Source organism: Telopea speciosissima, chromosome 6, assembly GCF_018873765.1.
Source record: "Telopea speciosissima isolate NSW1024214 ecotype Mountain lineage chromosome 6, Tspe_v1, whole genome shotgun sequence".
Taxonomy (NCBI): Eukaryota; Viridiplantae; Streptophyta; class Magnoliopsida; order Proteales; family Proteaceae; genus Telopea; species Telopea speciosissima.
The window spans coordinates 51,180,624-51,201,032 of NC_057921.1; the positions used below are offsets into that span (position 1 = coordinate 51,180,624).

General features: G+C 42.6%; 2 protein-coding genes across 2 annotated transcripts; both read left to right on the forward strand.

Moving 5' to 3' along the window:
* The first annotated feature begins 1,341 nt into the window (after nucleotides 1-1,341).
* LOC122665906 lies at nucleotides 1,342-5,536 on the forward strand. The gene is made up of 2 exons (XM_043862036.1): nucleotides 1,342-1,897; nucleotides 5,200-5,536. The coding sequence occupies exons 1-2, from the start codon at nucleotides 1,380-1,382 to the stop codon at nucleotides 5,534-5,536; spliced, it is 855 nt and encodes a 284-aa protein (XP_043717971.1). The 5' UTR covers nucleotides 1,342-1,379.
* Nucleotides 5,537-13,587: 8,051 nt separating this feature from the next.
* Nucleotides 13,588-19,127, forward strand: LOC122665907 (cinnamoyl-CoA reductase 1-like). Its single transcript, XM_043862037.1, has 4 exons — nucleotides 13,588-13,754; nucleotides 13,985-14,157; nucleotides 14,243-14,392; nucleotides 18,927-19,127. Exons 1-4 carry the CDS (start codon nucleotides 13,634-13,636, stop codon nucleotides 19,125-19,127), a joined length of 645 nt encoding a protein of 214 aa, XP_043717972.1. The 5' UTR covers nucleotides 13,588-13,633.
* The last annotated feature ends 1,282 nt before the right edge of the window (nucleotides 19,128-20,409 follow it).

Consider the following 20,409-nt stretch of genomic DNA (forward strand, 5'->3'; position numbering starts at 1 on the left):
ACAATCCACGCAGTGAGGCTAGGCTAAACATCATTGAGAATTGGGAGAGGGGAAGGGTGAAATTGAATGGCACTCGTGCTCCCACCAGTATCACCAATTGGCACCATCAAACCAAGTACTTCCTTTCTGCGTCCAGGTTCAAGCTCAACCATCCACCTCTATTTCCGTAGTGGACTGAGGAATGTTGATACTAATATTAATCTCTATAAGGTCGATACATTTATCAATATATCATCATCTTATTAGATCTGACGTCATAGTGAATTTTTTAGTTAAAACATAATAGTCATTTAACTATCAGACTAGGATAGGACGGAGAGAGAATTGTGGGACTCGGCTCCTGTCCGGAACCCTGCTCGGGCTGCATGTGCAGCATCAGACATAGTTTCGCTAGGGCAGGGGTGAGGCAGTCTTTTCACACGTCACTATGTCTGGTGCTGTACATGCAGCCCGGGCAGGATGCTGAACAGAATCCTTTTGGAGAATTATGAGCCTTGCAAGGCAAGCTGTCTAAACAAAATAATATTTTTAACGTCAATATAGTTCAGATCTACCCTATTAAATATGACTGGTTCTGTTTTTTTTCCCTATTCACACCTTATTTTATGGGTTTTGATTTTTTATTCCTTTATAAAGTCAACAGAAACATTATCATCTATCTACATCTAGGTTTGTAAACAGATCGGATTCAGCTCGGAGACGGATCCGATTTGAATGGATCCGGATATTCCCTGGCCGAATACCTCTAAAAGGATTCGGATGCGGATCAAATCTGAATTTTCGATCATCCATTTACATCTCTGTCTTGTGCAATCCAAATCTTTCTCCCCTTAGTGGATACAATTCTAGAACCTATTGAATCTTCAAAACCCTCAAAATCATTAATGATTTAATTTTTTATTATTAAGTATTCGAATTTTTTTTTGGACGGATTTTTTTTCTAGATATTTCTAAATGAAATACGGATACGGATACAGATGCGGATCAAATTCGGATTTTCGATTATCCATTTACATCCCTATCTACATCAGTCGTTTTTTATTTTTTATTTAAAAAAAAAAACATTATAGTCAATATTTAACTTTGGAGGGAGAGATTTGTGGGCCTTGCAAGCCAGTCATATCTCGAAAAACTTATATTTTTAATTCACAATAACCTATTTTACAGGTTTTTTGACCTTTTATATATTTATTAATTTTTTTGTTAGGGGGTGGGGTTGTGTCTAAAAACAGAGTACCAAACATAGTGAAATGCATTTAGCCCTTGAAATGTAAATTACTTAGCAGGTTCTAGCAAGTCGAGAAGCATTCCCTTTTATATTTCCATCCTCTGGTTCTCTTCTCCACGACCTCACACACACGAGAGAGAGAGAGAGAGAAATGGAGCCAAACTGCAACCAATCCATTCAACACTTCAGTCATCCTCACCCTCTAGAGCTTATCAATCTCCAACAGCAACAACCCACTTTCAATATGCCTCTATGTGCAATGTGCAAGCTCCAACACTCTGGATTGATCTACATCTGCAAAACCTGCAATTTCATCCTCCATATTTCATGCTCTCAAAGACCTCAGCTCATCAACCACCCATCAGACCCCAACCACCTACTCACTCTCCTTCCTTTCCCAGCATACCCAGATGGAACCTTCACCTGCGATGCCTGCGGCCTCCAAGACAACGGCTTCTGCTATCACTGCAAAGCTTGCACCCTTGACTTGCATATCCACTGTGCTTCCATGCCCATATCACTCAACCACAAAGCCCATCCCCACACTCTTATCCTCTCCATCCGCCGTCCGACATTTCTCACTTGTGATATGTGTCGCAGGGAAATCACGGCAAACCAGTGGTCTTATGGTTGCCGGCCCTGCGATTTCGATGGCCATCTGAGTTGTGCCAGCAATCCAGATGCTCAGGATAATCGATCTAAATTTGGGGCAGCAGTCCAAGGATTTCCGCAGGTTTTCAGCAGTAGCGCCGGAAGAGAAACTTCTTCAAGCAATTTCGAATTTCCCCAGGTTTTTAAGGACTACACCGTCGGCGGCGGCAGCAGTAGTGCCGGAAAAGAAACTTCTTTAAGAGATTTCGATGCCCATCTGAATTCTGCCAGTAATCCACAAGCTCAGTATAATAGGCCTACCAATGGATTGGGGGAATCAGGCCAAGGAAATCCGCAGGATTTCAAGGGCTGCACCGATGGCAACAGCAGTAGCGCCGGAACAGAAACTTCTTCAGTTATTGATCGTATTAACTATTCAGTAATGATGCAAACTCTTAAGAGTATGGAAGAAATGGCTTATGCTGCTTCTGAGGGAGCTAGATATGGAGGAAGTGGAGAGATATGGAGAAGGAGATGGAAATAAATTAAATGATTTATGTAATATGATGGAATTGTATCAGTACTGCTTGGTTGTGTTATTCAAATTTCTATGTGCTGTTCTTTTTTCTTTTTTTTTTTGGCTAAAAGGTCGTGTATATTAAAAAATAAAATAAAATAAAAAATAATGAATACGAGCAGACTGAAAAAAACCAGAAACAAGCAACAAAATCAATTAGAACGACCCCCACCACCCCCACCTACGGCAAACCATCGACAGGGGCCGACTAATGAACAAAAAGACAAGGAAAAATAAATCCAAAAATTATCTCAACCAAAATCTTGGTCTTCCCTGAGCATTAGCTCTGAGATCCTCAACTACAAGACTTGGACATGAAACAATGGGAGATGAAACCTCAAGTTTTGCAGCCGACTTTGCAAAGTAATCTGCAACTGGGTTTGCCTCCTGAGAGCAATGAGTAATTTTCCACTCCATATTCCTGAGAAAACTCTGTAAAGCAGTCCATTGTTGCCAGACAAAACCAGGGAACCATATGCTTCAAAATCATAAACACTACTACTATCGAGTCACACTCGATCCAAACCTTGGAAATGTGAAGTTCTCTAACATGTTCCAAACCCAAAATCAGGCCCGAAACTCCTCCATAAAATTTGTAGAAACTCCAATTTCTTTGTGTTGTTCATCTTCAAAGAAAAATAAAATAACAACAATTTGTATCAGAGCTGATGCAAGAAGAAAAGGATCTTTATCCTCTCAATTACACTGCCCGTACTTGAGTCAAGTACATCTAACAGAGGAGATCGAAATGACTATCTTACCCCCTACCCGAACACATTGCCCGAGGTGGGGTCCAACTCCCTCTATTAGATGTACTTGACAGTCAAGTACGGGCAGTGTAATTGAGAGGATAAAAATTCAGAAGGACATTCTATTTTCTTACTTTTCAGCTTTCTATATCAGAAAAGTTGTTTTGAATGATATGAATAAGATGGAGAATGGATCATGTGCTTGCAGGTGAACGTACATCTGAGAGGTAACCACATGTCCCTTTTGTTTCCATAAATACCACTCCTCTCCTTATAAATGGCAAAAATAAAACAGGTGGTTACCTCTCACATGTCCATGCGGTGGAACCGAACTCAATAGGATGTTGGAGCATTTAAGAAATTGCAAATGTTGGTGGCAGTTTTTGAACTGTTGTAACTTCCTTGATGGTAGGTGTTAGAGATGGGGGATGCCAAATCATAATATGACAGCCAAAATTGCATATTCACATGGGTTAGGGAATATGCTAAAGACCAAAAGAGGTTTCAAATTACTTGTGTAGTTCCACAAACATAATACCTCTAGAGACTCTCAACACTTGCGCAGGTATCTCCACATAGCTACGGGAACTCACTTCTTCTCCAATAGAGACTAGGGTTCAGAACCCTAGGTTGGAGAGGAGGAGAAGGAGATAAAAGAATTCAAAATCTGATTGTAAATTCATATGAGACTTATTTCTCTCGCCTCCCTTTTTACATACATTTATGAATATGTAGTTGCTTTTACGTAATTGTCTACCAAGGTTAGGGTTCAGTTCCAGGTTGTTTTCTAGCACGTTGAAATATGTTGTTTAATTACCATACATGTCATCACCATGTCATATTAGTATCAAATACTTGCATATATATGTACTCCCAAATCATGGCATGTTGTTGCAATGTCGTTCTTTTTCTAAAACATGCATACAATACGTCATTAAGCTACCTAATTTTTGGTAAGGATCCGGTGGACACTTAAATAGTGTCATCAAGCCCATCCCTTTCAAAACCAATGACTAGACCTATGATGTGCTCAAAACCCTGAGAATTCTCTCAGTCAAGTACTAAGAACTACGGTTGACCTGATCCCTATCAAGGGTACGTAAGCAATTTGACTCAATTAGGTTCGGTCATATCATGCATTCATGTAGAATAATCATGCATATCATTCCACCCATATATAATTGCACACCTGCACTCATGCATTCATATCATGATTTTGATCCCTCTGCATGTCATCATCTTCTTGCATGAGGAACTACGTTTGACCTAATTCTCTAACCATTTGGAATATGTAGACAGTCGCACGAACTTAGGCTTTAGTTCAGTACGTGATTCCCCTATATACATTTCCTCCCCGTACATTTTTTCACATACATTGCATACATACATTAACTTGCAGCTATTATTTACATTCAAACGATATAATCATATGCAATAAGTATCTACGACTAGTTAGTAACTTAGTAGGATGGAGTGGTATACATAAAAAAAGAAACCAGACATCGGTCGGGCGATTGTTGGGGTTCCTTAAATCTTCCCAGCCCATAATTATGAACTTACTCAAATATTTGGGGTAGACCTTTGCTTTGTCCATCACTGAGTCAAATATAATCCTGAAAAGAGGGAGACATGTATGGGTCTTAGACCCTAATCTAGGTGGGAACTTCAATATAAAATCCCAACAAACAAATTTACTCCTCTCTTCCTGTTGCATCGAGAAATCTCCACAAGTTCTCTTCCTACGATTTAATCTGCACAAGGGAAGAGAAGAGACACCAGAGAACCAGTTGGCACTAGCGGAGGACTCTCTGATGCCTAAGTCAGACCTCTTTTAGCAACAATTAAGAATAATGGGATGAGTTCAGATACCTTGGTGTGTGGTTATCCCGGGGTATATATAGTGTTTGCACGCCTTTTGGAGACGGTTCTTTAAAATAGAGTGAGAGAGGGAGAGAGTCCCATCATGGTAAGTTTTTGTCTTTGGTAGACGTCTCTCTAGCTGAGTTCTTCTAGGAATCAGATCCTTCTTCTTCGGAGTCCCATCTAAGTTGTGCTTCCATGCCCATGTCACTCAACCACCAAGCCCACCCACACACTAGTCGTCTCTCCATCTGCCGTCAAACATCTCTCACTTGTGATATGTGTTGTGGGGACGTCGAGGTAAACCAGTGGTCCTATGAGTGTCGGGCATGCGATTTCAATGCCCATCTGAGTTGTGCCAGTAATCCACACGCTCAAGCTGCAAATATGGGCGGTGGCGGTGGGAGCAATGCTGAAGCTACTTCTTTAGATATTGAGAGACTCAGCATTCAAATAACGGCGCAAGGAATAAGGAATGCTATAGACGGATCCAATCTCAATGTCGATGTCATATACATACCTAGACGTTAACCCTTATGTGTACGTTCCCTCTCATCCATCGAAAAATTATCTCCTCGATCTAGTTCCCTATCCGGCCTAGTTCCCCACTGCCTGTAATAAGAAGGGGGGGTGGACCTCACCGGGAAGAGTGTTGGGGCAAGGGTAGGGTGATCATTGCCGCACCTCCCCCCACCCCCATCCTAGGTTCCCTATAGTTCTGTTCCCTCAATAATTGTGTTGTACTACACTCCCCTATGTATCTCTGTAATTCTCTATGTAAATCAAGCTAACTTGAAATATATACGAAAGGAGGGTCTGTCAGTGATGTGTAGGATAGTTTGGGCTTGTTCCAATCTATGTCCAAGATCAATGCTTGACATCCATGAGTTCTTCTTGTATTTTTAAATAAATTTATATTTACCAAAAAAAAAAAATCTTTAATATGTACTGCCTAAAAAAGTGATTCAAGCTTAACTCAACTATATGTTTACGGATTTTTATTTTTTTTTAAAATATTTAAATGAGCTATAAGTAATGCTATCTGGTCATGTAGCCCTTGCATCAACACAAAGGCCAATGAGCACATAAAAGCATCAACATAAATGCGATCATTTTATTTCATGTGGGCAACACAGTACATTCGTGCTTGGGGCAGGCCTCGTTGTGACCCTCCCCAGACCCCGCACAGTAGGGCTTTGTTTTATATTGTGTGATATCTTCTACGCAATATCCGAACCTTTCAGTCAAGAGATTGACCGTGGATTGGGTTTTTTTTCCACTTATTTACACCGTATTTTATGGGTTTAGACTTTTGATTCAACACAGACTTTATATTCTATCAACAGCATAGTCATTTTTTATTAAAAAAGAAAACATTATAGACAATATTTAACTGTGGAGGGAGAGATTTGTGGGCCTTGCAAGCCAATCATATCTCAAGAAATTTATTTTGTTGATTCACAATAACCTATTTTATAGGTTTTTTGACTTTTGTTGCCTAAGATTCCATGTGATAATGTTTAGAATTTTGAATACTCTTCGTTTTTTCTTTTTCTTTTCTTTTTTTTTTTTTTTTTTTTGTGGAGGGGGTTTTAAACAGAATGCCAAACATAGTATGCAATGCATTTAGCCCTTGAAATGTAAATTACTCAGCAGGTTCTAGCAATTCAACAAGCAACCCTTTCATATTTCCACCCTCTGGTTCTCTTCTCCATGACACCCACACACACACATAGAAGAGAGAGAGAGAGAGATATGGCGCCAAACTGCAACCAATCCATTCAACACTTCAGTCATCCTCACCCTCTAGAGCTCACCAATCACCAACAGCAAAAACCCACTTTCAATATGCCTCCATGTGCAATGTGCAAGCTCCAACCCTCTGGATTGATCTACATCTGCAAAACCTGCAACTTCATCCTCCATATTTCATGCTCTCAGAGACCTCAGCTCATCAACCACCCATCAGACCCAACCACCCACTCACTCTCCTTCCTTTCCCAGCATACCCAGGTGGAACCTTCACCTGCGATGCCTGTGGCCTCCAAGACAACGGCTTCTGCTATCATTGCAGAGCTTGCACCCTTGACTTGCATATCCACTGTGCTTCCATGCCCATGTCACTCAACTACAAAGTCCATCCCCACATTCTTAGCCTCTCCTTCCGCCGTTTGAGATTTCTCACTTGTGATATGTGTCAAAGGGAAATCACGGTAAACCAATGGTCTTATGGTTGCCGGCCCTGCGATTTTGATGGCCATCTGAGTTGTGCCAGCAATCCAGATGCTCAGGATAATCGATCTAAATTTGGGGCAGCAGTACAAGGATTTCCGCAGGTTTTCAGCAGTAGCGGCGGAAGAGAAACTTCTTCAAGCAATTTCGGATTTCCGCAGGTTTTCAAGAGCTACAACGTTGGTGGTAGCAGTAGCGCCGGAAGAGAAACCTCTTCAAGCGGTTTCCAATTTCCGCAACCTTTTAAGGACTACACCGTCGGCGGCAGCAGTAACACCAGAAGAGAAACTTCTTCAAGCGATTTGAAATTTTCGCAGCCTTTTAAGGACTACACCGTGGGCGGCAGCAGTAGCGCCAGAAGAGAAACTTCTTCAAGCGATTTGGAATTTCCGCAGCCTTTTAAGTTCTACCCCGTCGGCAGCAGCAGTAGCGCCGGAAGAGAAACTTCTTCAAGCCATTTGGAATTTCCGCAGCCTTTTAAGTTCTACCCCGTCGGCAGCAGCAGTAGCGCCGAAAGAGAAACTTCGTCAAGTGCTTTGGAATTTCCGCAGCCTTTTAAGGACTATACCATCGGCGGCTGCAGTAGCACCATAAGAGAAACTTCTTCAAGTGATGTGGAGTTTCCGCAGCCTTTTAAGGACTACACTGTCGGTGGCAGCAGTAGCGCCGGATGAGAAACTTCATCAAGCGATTTGGAATTTCCACAGCCTTTTAATTACTACACCGTCGGGGGCAGCAGTAGTGCCGGAAAAGAAACTTCTTTCAAGCGATTTAGAATTTCCGCAGCCTTTCAAGGACTACACCATCGGTGGCAGCAGTAGCGCCCGAAGAGAAACTCCTTCAAGCGGTTTCGATGCCAATCTGAGTTCTGCCAGTAATCCACATGCTCAGGATAATAGGCCTACCAATGGATTGGGGGAAGCAGGCCAAGGAAATCCGCAGGATTTCAAGGGCTGCACCGATAGCGACAGTAGTAGCGCCGGAACAGAAACTTCTTCAGGTGTTGATCGTTTTAACTATTCAATAATGATGCAAACTCTTAGGAGTATGGAAGAAATGGCTTATACTGCTTCTGAGGGAGCTAGATATGGAGGAAGTGGAGAGATATGGAGAAGGAGCTGGAGATAAATGAGACATGTATGATGGAATTGTATCAGTAGTACTGCTTGGTTGTGTTATTGAAATTGAAATTTCTATGTGCTGTTTATCTTCAAAGAAAAATAAAATAACAACCATTTGTATCAGAGCTGATGGAAGAAGAAAAATCTATTTTCTTACTATTTATCTTTCTATATCAGCAGAATTATTTTGAATGATATGAAAAAGATGGAGAATGGATCATCTGCATACACATGAGAGGTAATCACATGTCCCTTTTATTTTCATAAATATCCCTCCTCCTCTTGTAAATGGCAAAAATAGAACAGGTTACCTTTCACATGTACGTGCACCTGCATATACGTGCAGTGGAACCGAACTCAATAAGATGTAGGAGCATTTGGGAAGTCGCAAGTGTTGGTGGCAATTTCTAAAATGCATATTCACATGCGTTAGGGAATACGCTAAAAATCAAAAGAGAGGTTTCAAATTACTTGTGTACTTTCACAAACACAATACCTCTGAAGGCTCTCAACACTTGTGTGGGTATCTCCACACGGGAACTCACTTCTTCACCAATGAAGGCTAGGGTTCAAAACCCTAGTTTGGAGAGGAGGAGAAGGAGATAAAAGAATTCAAAATCTGATTGTAAATTCATATCAGACTTATTTCTCTCGCCTCCCTTTTTACAAACATTTACTTAGTTTTTCTATACACATCATGAATATGCAGTTGCTTTTACGTAATTGTTTACCAAGGTTAGGGTTCAACCCCAGGTTGTTTTTTTCTTTTATACACATCATGAATATGCAGTTGCTTTTATGTAATTGTTTACCAAGGTTAGGGTTCAACCCCAGGTTGTTTTTTGACACAATGAATTATGGTTTTTTTTTTACCATACATGCTATCACCAAGTCAGATTAGTATCAGATACTGGCATATGTACTCCCAAATCATGGCATGTCGTTGCAATGTCGTTCTTTTTCTAAAACATACATACAATACGTCGTTAGGCTGCCTAATTTTCGGCAAGGATCTGGTGGACACTGAAATAGTGTCATCAAGCCCTACCCTTTCAAAACCAATGGCTAGACCTATGATGTGCTTAAAACCCCGAGAATTCTCTCAGTCAAGTACTAAGACCTATTGTTGACCTGATCCCTATCCAGGGTACATAGGCAGTTTGACTCGGTCAGATTCATTCATAACCATGCATTCATGTAGTATAATCATGCATATCATTCCACCCATATATAATTATACACTTGCACTCATGCATTCATATCATGATGTTGATCCCTCTACATGTCATATCATCTTGCATGAGGAACTACGTTTGACCTGATTCACTAACCATTTGGGATACATAGACAGCTGGACGACCTTACGCTAGTTCGGTGACTCCCTTATATACATCCCCCCCCCCTGCATACATTTCTTCACATACATTGCATTCATTCATTAACTTGCAGCTAGTATTTACATTTCAAACGGTATTGTCATTATGCAATAAGTATCTATGACTAGTTAGTAGGATGAAGTGGTATACATAAAAAATAAACCGGACATCGGTCTGCCGGTTGTTGGGGTTCCTTACATCTTCCTAGCCCGTAATTATGAACTTACTCAAAAATTTGGGGCAGACCTTTGCCTTGTCCATCACTGAGTCAAATATAATCCTCCCCCTGAACAGAGGGAGACATTTATGAGCCTTAGACCCTGATCTAGGTGGAAACTTCAATATAACATCACAACAAACAAATTTAGTACTCCTCTCTCCCCAATAGAGATATGAGAGGAGAACCCATACGTGAACTAAAGGATTTGCGTGGAAGATCTCATATGAGCTTACCATCTCCACGCGTGTCTTTTTCCACATCCTTTACAAATAATTGGGTCCAATTAAATAAGCTTATTTGGTTGGTCCAAAAACCTATCATTATCTCGAAAGGAGCCAAAGTTAATGGAAAGCTTCTCTTCTAGGTCCTTTGCTCATATTTCAAGTTTTAGCCCATTTGGGGTTTGTCAAATGATAAAAAACATTAAAAATTTAGACTGTGAGAGAGTTCATAGTTGCAGTCAAGGTAACATAGGCAAGAGTTCATGGTTGGGATGTGTGCCAATATTTAGGGACTATATGGTTAAATGTGAGTCTTGTGTATCAAGACCTCCTAAAATCTATTCAATGGTCAGAATTGCCAAATCATTCTTCCTGATGGAAATATTTTGTAGACCATCAAGGGATACTTTTCTTGATGGGATCGACCATGAAGTAGCATAATAATAATAAGGGAAATTTACGTTTCCCAGCCTTGTGGTTTCAAACAATTATGTCTACCGGCCACCACCACCACCACTGCCATACCTTCCGCCTCTCTGCTGATAGTCCCTGGCCAAGTGTCATGTCTCACCGCAATTATAACCTCCACCATCGTAACCACCCCCTCCCCTTCGACCAGCACCACCTCTACCCCCACCGTTATACCCACCGTAACCACTGTAACCACCCCCTCCCCTTCGACAAGTTCTATGGTTCAGATGCCTTCCGAATCCTAATCGAATCCTCCATTCTCTTTATCTGATCTTCAGTAAATTTACCAGCTGAAAAAAAATAGATAAGATTTTTTCATCAAACAAGCAACAGACGGAGAAGGGTAAATAGAAATTTAAAAAAAAAATAAAAATAGAAGGGTTTTCTTCGGTGGAAACAAATTCTGCCCAGAATCCAAAATTCTCAACTCGATTCTTCAAAAGGATCCAAATTAACCCCCACAAAAACATAAACAAAATTTTTTTTTTAAAAATAGAAGGGTTTTCTTCAGTGGAAACAAACTGTGCCCATAACCCAAAATCCTCAAATCGGTTCTTCAAAAGGAACCAAATTAACCCCCACAGAAACATAAACAAAAATTTTTAGGGTTATTTACATATAACACCCCTGAGGTTTGACGAAAGGATAATTTTACCTCCCAGTTTTGAAAAATTCTGTGTAACCCCCTGAGGTTTGCAAATAATAATAAATAAGCCCATTCCGTCAATGCATGAGTAACAGTGTTAAAAATAAGAGGTGAACTGACAAAATTACCCTTGCAAAAAAAAAAAAAAAAAAAAAAAAAACCTACAACTCATCTTCCCCAAATCGATTGGGGAAGATGAGTTGCAAGTTTCAAAACCCTTTTGCGCACCTGAGATATTCTAGGCGAGAGAAATATTATCACTTTTGATTACAGAACCGGACGACGATGTATCAGAATCGAAGAAGAAGAAGAGGAGGGGACGAACCTACTTGAATGACTTCTCAGATTCTTCTTCTCACCTCCACTTCATGGGTTTTTTTTTTTGGGTTATTTTTCCCCTGTCTAATCTAGATCTAGTGGGTTTAAAAGTTTCAGTTTTGATTTTTGTGTGTTTAGTTCATGAAGTGGAATATATACATTTGGGGCACATGATTTTCCAACTACGGGAATCTTCGAAGGTGAACCGAAGCAATGCCCTAGATTCACTTTCAAGAAATCGATCCTAATTGGGAGATCAGATTTAGGTCCAAAAGACATTCGAGCATTCATGGGGAAGCTGGCGAAAGAATACATAGGCAACACTTACAATCTCATAACCAAAAACTGTAGTCACTTCTGCAATGACGCTTGCCTCAGATTGACGGCGAAACCGATTCCTCGTTGGGTCAATCGTCTCGCCAGAATCAGTAAAAAAAAATAAAAATTCTGCCTTGATTTCACAAACCCATTATTTTATTATTTCATTTTTTATCCAAAAATTAATTTGGATTTTTATGAATGAAAATTGTAGGTTTATTTTGCAATTGTGTTCTTCCGGTGGGTTTGAATACGATGAAGGTTCGGCGGCACAAAGCGAAAGATGGGATTAATTTGTGGAGGTGAGAAGAAGAATCTGAGAAGTCATTCAAGTAGGTCCATCCCCTCTTCTTCTTCTTCGATTCTAATACATCGTCGTCCGATTGTGTAGCGGTGGGGGTTTTTGCAGCCGAGAAGGCGGGGGAAGTCGATAGCAGGGCTGATGAGCGGTGAGCCTGCGTTGCTGAGGGAGGAATCAATAGCAGTGAGTATCTCAAGTGCGCAAAAGGGTTTGGACTTGGGATTTTTTCCCAATTTGAAACCCTAAATTCCTCAAGGGTTGAAAGGGTTTTGAAACCTGCAACTCATCTTCCCCAATCGATTTGGGGAAGATGAGTTGCAGGCTTTTTTTTTTTTTTTTGCAAGGGTAATTTTGTCAGTTCACCTCTTATTTGTAACATTGGTAGTCATGAACTGATGGAATGGACTTATTTGTTACTATTTGCAAACCTCAGGAGGTTACACAAAATTTTTCAAAATTGGAAGGTAAAATTATCCTTTCGTCAGACCTCAGGGGTGATATGTGTAAATTACCCAAAATTCTCAAATCGGTTCTTCAAAAGGAGCCAAATTTACCCCCACAGAAAGCGAATCATCGATTAAAAAGATAAAACGCAAATGGGGATTTTGTCGATGAAATCTATCAATTTAATCAACTGTGGTTCGCTTGTAAGAACACCACTTCCCTCTGCCTTCTCCCCTAACCATATCTCTTCAGATCACTGGACCAATCACATCCACGGCCTTCATCCTTCCACCATCTCCCGTATCGACAACGAACTCCACGAAGTCCCCCTCTGGCAAGGCTTCAGTATCCTTCATCGGGAGTGATGACTCCGACATATTTCTGGGCATTGAACCACTTCTCCACTCCGGTAGAGGTTGAAGGAGTAGGGTGGGGCGGAGTCTCTCGATCGACCAATCTCTAGCTTCTCTTTGTGGCCGGTGACGGGTGCTGGAGGAGGATGGTTTACCGCAAGACATACCATTGTTGTATTTATCCGCCGATACTTGGGTGGGAAGACGATAATATAGGTCTTACCACTTTTATGTTATTAATAATAAAAAAAAGGGTTTTTTACAATTATCATCTCAAAAACTTTGATATCTATTATTATCCCCTTAAAAACTTTCAAACAATTATTACCCTCCCTTGTTGCATATTAATAATTAACTGGTCCCCACCATTATAATTCCGAAGAGGGTTAGTCGTGACAGTGTGCCGTTGTCACGAATTTTCTAAGACCAAAATGCCCTTTTGGGGTGGGGTGGTGATTGTAAAAAAAAACCCCACCCAATCACCGTCCCTTCTCCTCTTCCTCCTTCTCTTTCTTCTTCTTCCTCCTCTGCAACCCCAAACCTTGTTTTCTCCACTGAGTGTCTGTGTGTGTATGAGAACTGAGAAGTGAAAAGCAAGAGAGGAGCGATGGCGATTAGGAAGGACGAGGTGGTGTGTGTTACAAGAGGAAGCGGCTTCATAGGCTCTTGGCTGGTTCGTCTTCTCCTCGAACGTGGGTACACCGTCCACGCCACCGTCAAAGATCTCAGTGCTTGTTCCTTCTACTACTATTCTTTATCTTTAATTAATTTTCCTTTTCCATTTCATCATCATTGATTTCACTTCCCCTCACTCTCCCTCAGTAGAAATTTCATCTCTTCATTTAGAGAATCGGTCATTGGCGCCATTTCTCTCATCCCTAACTTCTAATTGAAGTTTCAATCTTGAACTACTATTCTCTGCTCAACTGACGATGACTCTTCTACTTTAATCAATCAGATGACGATAGAGATTCGAAGCATCTGGAAGCCCTAGAAGGAGCAGACTCGCGTCTCTGTCTCTTCCAGATCGATCTCCTCGACTACGATTCCCTCCTCACCGCTCTCAATGGCACCGTCGGTCTTTTCCACCTGGCTTCCCCCTGTATTGTCGATCGAGTTCTGGATCCCCAAGTCCGTCTTCTCAATCCTATGGCTACTAAATAAACTCTCCTAATTCTTTTCTTTTTTAAAGAATAATTGAATAGTACTCTACTAGAAAGAGCTTTTGGAGCCGGCGATCAGTGGGATGATAAATGCACTAAAAGCGGCGAAGGAGTGCGGGGTGAGGCGAGTGGTTGTCACCTCATCGATATCTGCCATCATTCCTAGCCCCAACGGACCACAAGTGGAGAAAACAAGGTTTGAGGTTGTAGAGAAGGAAGAAGAAGAAGGAGGAGGAGGAGGGGGAGGAGGAGAAGGGAGGGTGAGGGGGTGAGGGGGTTTTTAACAATTACCATCCCAAAAGGGTATTTTGGTCTTAGAAAATTCGTGACAACGGTACACTGTCACGACTAACCATCTCCGTTACGAAAATGTAACGGTGGGAACCAGTTAGTTATTAGTATGCAACAGGAGAGGGTAATAGTTGTTTGAAAGTTTTAAGGGGGATAATAATACATATCAAAGTTTTTGGGGTGGTAATTGTAAAAACCCCTAAAAAAAATAGTTTAAGATAAAAGGTTACTAATATCTGTGTGGACAAGTGTCAATTTTTTATTTTATGTGTACTCTCCACATATGTGGAGCTGATCTGGACTCACATCCCAAGTTACTGCACTCCCCTATGTATCTCTGTAGTTTTTTGTGTAAATCAAAGTACCGTATAATCTGTACTGCCCAAAAAAGAGGGTCTGTCAACGACATGTAAGGACAGTTTGGCCTTGTTTTAATCCGAATTTTTATTCCCTCCTGTTATAGCATAGTGATGTACTGTATCGTGTGGTACTGCAGAGGCCATGTGACACAGTGGGCCCCACATGGTGCATATGGCCTCTGCAGTCGCCGTAGGATACAGTACAACACCGTGCTGTAACAAGAGAGGATAACGAGTCGTTTTAATCCATGGATCCAAATCAATGCTTGACATCCATGAGCTCTTCACGTTCTGAATAAATTTGTATTTACCGAAAAAAAAATCTGTAATATGTACTACCTAAAAAAATGATCCAATCTTAAATGAGCTATATGTTTAGTTTTATTTTTCACAGTCGTGTGTTGTGTCTAGGTGCAGGTAGCATTTTTTTTTCCCCTATGAGCTATATATTGATAGAATTGGATTAATACTGCTTGCTTGTGTTATTCAAATTTCTATTTATTATTGTTCTTCGAAAGATAAATAAAAGGAAAAATAAATGTAAAAGACCATTCAGTCATCAATAAAATTAAAAATCACATTCAAATCAATGCATCTATGCGCACTTTCGTTGACTAACATGCTAGTGTTGGACTACACGACCAATTTGCGATGTCTTGCCCTACATAAAATTACAGAAATCAGTGTCAGAGCTTCATCGAAGAAGAAAATTCACATTTCATAGCTTTCAGATTTCTATATCAAAATATATAACTTTGTAACATTTATCAATGATTTCTGTTAAAATAATCATGGCCCATCTCACGATGAGCTGGTCAAAAGTTGACCCTTGAAATGATGCAGTGGTGGAAGAATTGTCTCTCAAATTAAGAAATGCCAATTGTAATTTTATGTGTGGAAGAAACAGGAAACTATCGATAAAAGACTTAACATTCATGGTTAAGGTTTCAATCATTGTTTAGAAAATAAAAAATCTCAGTGGCCAGCTGATCCAAGTGGGCCACAAGGTTAATATTTGTGAATAAATCACCATTTTGTTAGGGTGTTACCTGAACGGAAGATGGGAATACAATGGAAAAATCTCGTACGGATTTGATTACAAGTTTTACAAACTTGAACGATCTTCTACCATCTCTCGATATCTCAAAAGTCTACACCGCAAATCCTTGAGAAGAGATGGAATCCCACAAAGTACACAATAGTAACTTAGTAAACAAGACTGAGATGTAAGAGAGGAAGACTAAAATCTCAACAATGGCATTCATATTGGTGGTGACTTGTTATGCCTATATATAATCAGTCCCCACCTCCTCAAACTCAGAGTGTCCCACTCTAAATAGGAAATATAGAGTGGGAAGAGACCTAAAGGATAAAGCCACCTCCTTAAGTGGCCTACCCAACTGGTCCAATCAGTTGCCCCATGGTGGGCGACAAAATCGAACCAGGTCTAGCCCAGGTTCAGTTAACAATATTAAAATAATTTTAATTAAAACTATTAAAAAATAAAAATGTTTTGAAAAGAAAAAAGAGTAAAACCAGCATAAAAACAATGAAAATTAAAAATATAAAACTCAGAAGCATGTGAAATATAGAATAGAATAAATAAACAAGGCGAGAAAGAACGCCACTTGGCATGTGTGGTGTGCTGCTCCTACACCCAGACACAGTGGTATACGAAATAATCATCGCACCCCCATGAAAAGGTGGAATTACCAAAAATATGGGTAATTAACTCAATATCATACTAGTGTGCCTATACCAAGAAGATGAGTTAAGATGTATGTGGTTATTATTCTTCACCTTTTTTATTGTTTTGGCAAGGGACCCATTAGGAGTTATACAAGTGACCCATAGAGGACTATCCACGAAGGGGTAGAATGGGAGCCAAGAGGGCCACAACCTTCTTAGAAAGGAGGAAAGGTACTAATAATCCTATAGGGAAAAGGCTGGTCAGGTGTGCTAGCACCCTGATAAACCCAAATTCACACCAACCAATCAGAGGCCACCACGTGTCCTGACCTAAGGAGGTGGACCATGATAGGACCAGCTATATCACCACACGCCGCGGGCGTTGCTCCGAATGACCACACTTCGCGGGCGCTACTCCAATAAAGGTAACCAATCGGAGACCGCCATGTGGCAGGACCGGGCACGGTAGGGTGAACACCCCCATTTGGGTGAACTCCCCTTGGGTGAGCTCCCCTTGGGCGAACTCCCCTTGGGCGAGCTCCCCTTGGGCGAACTCCCCTGGGCAAACTCCCCTGAGCGAGCTCCCCTTGGGCGAACCCCCCTTTGGCACGGACCCTGTGCACGTGGACAGACGTGCGTTGAAACACCGCAGACAAGATCAGAGCACCCCCGCCTCCAATTGCAAGACGTACACTACCTCCAGGACTCTAGGCCACCGCCTATCAGTCAACGTACCCACAACAAACTCAAACACCCAGAACCTATCTACAATCTATCCATCTAAGACACCAAGTCCATTAGGATACAACGTCCAAACGGAAGATATCCTACCAAGAGCAAACCCTGCCATTAAGGGACTCTATCAGCTATCAAAGACATCTCACATCAACTGGGACTCTCCACATCGCCGCCCTCAGCTATAAAAGGGAAGGTATTCTATCTCATCATCCATCTTGAGTTTCATTCACTCATCTGTTTGCGCAGAGAGATCTGACTTTCAAATCGGAGAGTCCTAGGCTGGAACCACACCGGTTCTCCGTTGTCACTCCTTGGTCCTTTTGCAGGTTACGGTACTCGAAAGGACCGCAGACGATTTCCTGACGCAACAGATTGGCGTCGTCTGTGGGAACGACGCTAGCCATCACCTCTACTAGCTTGTTTCCATACTTGTTCAATCATGGCACCACGAGGCAAAAAGACCGCTCCCTCCACCAACAATGCCCCAAGGGAGGGGAACGCATCACCTCCTCCAGAGAGCTCACGTCGCAGAGCCAATGACCACGTCTCTCTGGAGAGGGAAATCCCAGCCGATGATCAAGTCGCAGTGGGCGAACCCAACAATGAATTGGTGGTGGAGGTGGTACCTGACCCCAATGCACTAGCAACTGTGGGTCAGATCAATGACCTGCAGGGTTAGATCCTCGACGACCAACGACTCTTCCGCAAGTACCTAAGGCAGAGAGCGGTGATCCACCGTCGTAGACGAGAGGAGAACCTCGGGAGGTCACCTCCCAAGGGTGACAGGTCCAAGAGGCACACTAGACAGCAGGGAGAGTCATCCCAACTTCCAAGGAGGACAGCAGACCTCCCAGTACGGTTAGATCGTGGGAGAACACTATCACACCGAACTGTGGCACCAAGTCCAGAGGGCTCGATCAAGAGATCAGTATTCCAAGGTCGGCTAGGGGGAAGTTATGTACCAAGGCAGAGCCACTCCGATGGGGGTGGTAGCCCTTCACGTTCACGTCAAGCCTCATCACGACGTGACCCTTCCCCGTCCCGCCAATACTCTAGGCGGGAGGAGACTTCAAGGAGAGAAAGAGAACGAAGTCACAACGAGCAACCAGCCAGGCGAGAGAGACCATTGCAAGATGAGGAGCTAGACAAGAGACTCCGAGAGTTGGACGAGAAGTTGGAAGGACTGAAGAAGCAGACTAAAGGCAAGACACACTCAATACCCGGGCAACATCTATTCTCAGAGAAGATCATGTCAGCCGCACTCCCATCCAGGTTCAGGTTACCTACCTTTGAACTCTACAGTGGAACCACGGACCCCAATGACCATATCAACTACTTCAATGGGATGATGACCCTATATGGAGGATCGGACAAGGCCTCCTGTCGAGCGTTCCCTGCATCCCTCAAAGGCACGGCGACTTCATGGTTCTCCTGACTACGTCCAAGGTCGATAGGTTAGTTTGCAGAGCTATGCGAACAGTTTGTTATCCGCTTTCAGAGCAACGTCAAGCAGAAGAAGACCACAATCAATCTACTAAACATGATACAGAACCCTGGGGAATCCCTTAGGGAGTATGTCAGCAGGTTCACCAAGGAATTCCTGGAGGTCCGAGACTTGGATGACCAAACCCAGCATGCAACCTTGGCTGGGGGTATCCAGGACCTGGAGTTGATCAAAGACTTGGCCCGTCATGAGACCAAGACCATGAGGGAGCTCCTGGAGCGTTGTAACGAGTTCGCTAACATGGCAGAGATAGTACAAGCACGGAAGAAGGTGATTGAAGCCAAGCCCCAGGACAACAAGAGGTCGACGACGAACGATCGCAAAGAGAGCAAGAGGTCAAGGACTGAGCGTCGGTAAGACAAGGGTGACCGCACCTCAGGAAGGGGAGATCGTTGCCCCGAAAGGAGTAAACGAGGAAGCAGTCCAGAGTTCACAGCCTAGACACTACCAGGTCGTAGATCCTCATGCAGATCCAAGACCGTGACCTAATCCGATGGTCACGACCTATGCTAGCCGGACCTGAGAAGCAGAACCCTAACAAGTATTGTGTCTTCCACAAAGACAATGGGCATGACACAGAGGATTGCTACCAACTGAAGAGAGAGATAGAAAATCTTGTAAGAGCTGGAAGCTTGAATAAATACATAAAAGGAAGGCGTGATGGCCGTTCGGGCCAAGGAGACCGAGGTCATGATCGAGAAAGAGAAGAGCCAAGGAGGGAATAAATGAGAGCGGATTGAGATAGGGAGAGAGACCGCACAGAAGAGAGGAGAGATGTACCAGAACCAAGCGGCACCAAGGGAGCCCCCATCCTCACCATACTCAGGGGACTTGGGCAAGAATCAACCAGGAAAGCCAAAGCCCATGCTAGGTTCGTGGGAGTAATAGAGAAGCCAAGCAAGATGGCAAAGACCGAGAAGGTGATCTCCTTCTCAGATGCAGACTTGGAAGGTGTCAGCTTTTCACATGAGGATGCCCTAGTAGTACAGGTGGAGATAGCTAACCGACCAGTGCACAGGGTGTTGATAGATACAGGGGCATCCGTGGATGTGCTCTCACTAGAACCCTACCGCCAGTTCGGGTTCAGAGATGACCAACTCAAGCCTAAGCCTACCTACCTCCATGGGTTTTCGGGCACCACAGCCTCCATCAGAGGCACCATAGAGCTACCCGTCACCATTGAAGAATACCCTTAATAGGTGACCATCATGGTGAACTTCATAGTTGTCAAGTCCGTGGTGTCATTCAACGGCCTCCTAGGGCGACCATCTCTGATAATCCTTCGAGGTATCGTATCTCCGCTCCACCTAAAGATGAAGTTCCCCACTGACAATAGAGTGGGTGAAGTACAAGGCGACCAGAAGAAAGTTAGAGACTGTTATGTCACCTTTGTGAAGAAGAACAACGACAACACACGAGGGATGGCGTTGTGTATAGAGAATCTGGTCAGCGACCAAAGAGATGCACTGACAGAGAAGAGAGGAAGATCGGTGGAGGACCTTGTCCTATGGCCACTCAGCAGGGACGACCCCTCCAAAGTTGTGCAGGTTGGCTCGTTGTTAAGCAAGGAGCAAAAAGAAGAGCTGGGACACCTCCTCCAAAGCAATATGGATGTCTTCGCATGGTCGACTGTCGACAT

What these genes read in the sequence shown, in the direction of transcription:
- LOC122665906 (XM_043862036.1), top strand. Translation starts at nt 1,380, where the DNA reads ATGGAGCCAAACTGCAACCAATCCATTCAACACTTCAGTCATCCTCAC. An exon ending in GATGGCCATCTGAGTTGTGC is followed by an intron (nt 1,898 to 5,199) that starts CAGCAATCCAGA and finishes TCTAAGTTGTGC; the next exon opens with TTCCATGCCCATGTCACTCA.
- LOC122665907 (XM_043862037.1), top strand. Translation starts at nt 13,634, where the DNA reads ATGGCGATTAGGAAGGACGAGGTGGTGTGTGTTACAAGAGGAAGCGGC. An exon ending in CGCCACCGTCAAAGATCTCA is followed by an intron (nt 13,755 to 13,984) that starts GTGCTTGTTCCT and finishes TTAATCAATCAG; the next exon opens with ATGACGATAGAGATTCGAAG. An exon ending in ATCGAGTTCTGGATCCCCAA is followed by an intron (nt 14,158 to 14,242) that starts GTCCGTCTTCTC and finishes GTACTCTACTAG; the next exon opens with AAAGAGCTTTTGGAGCCGGC.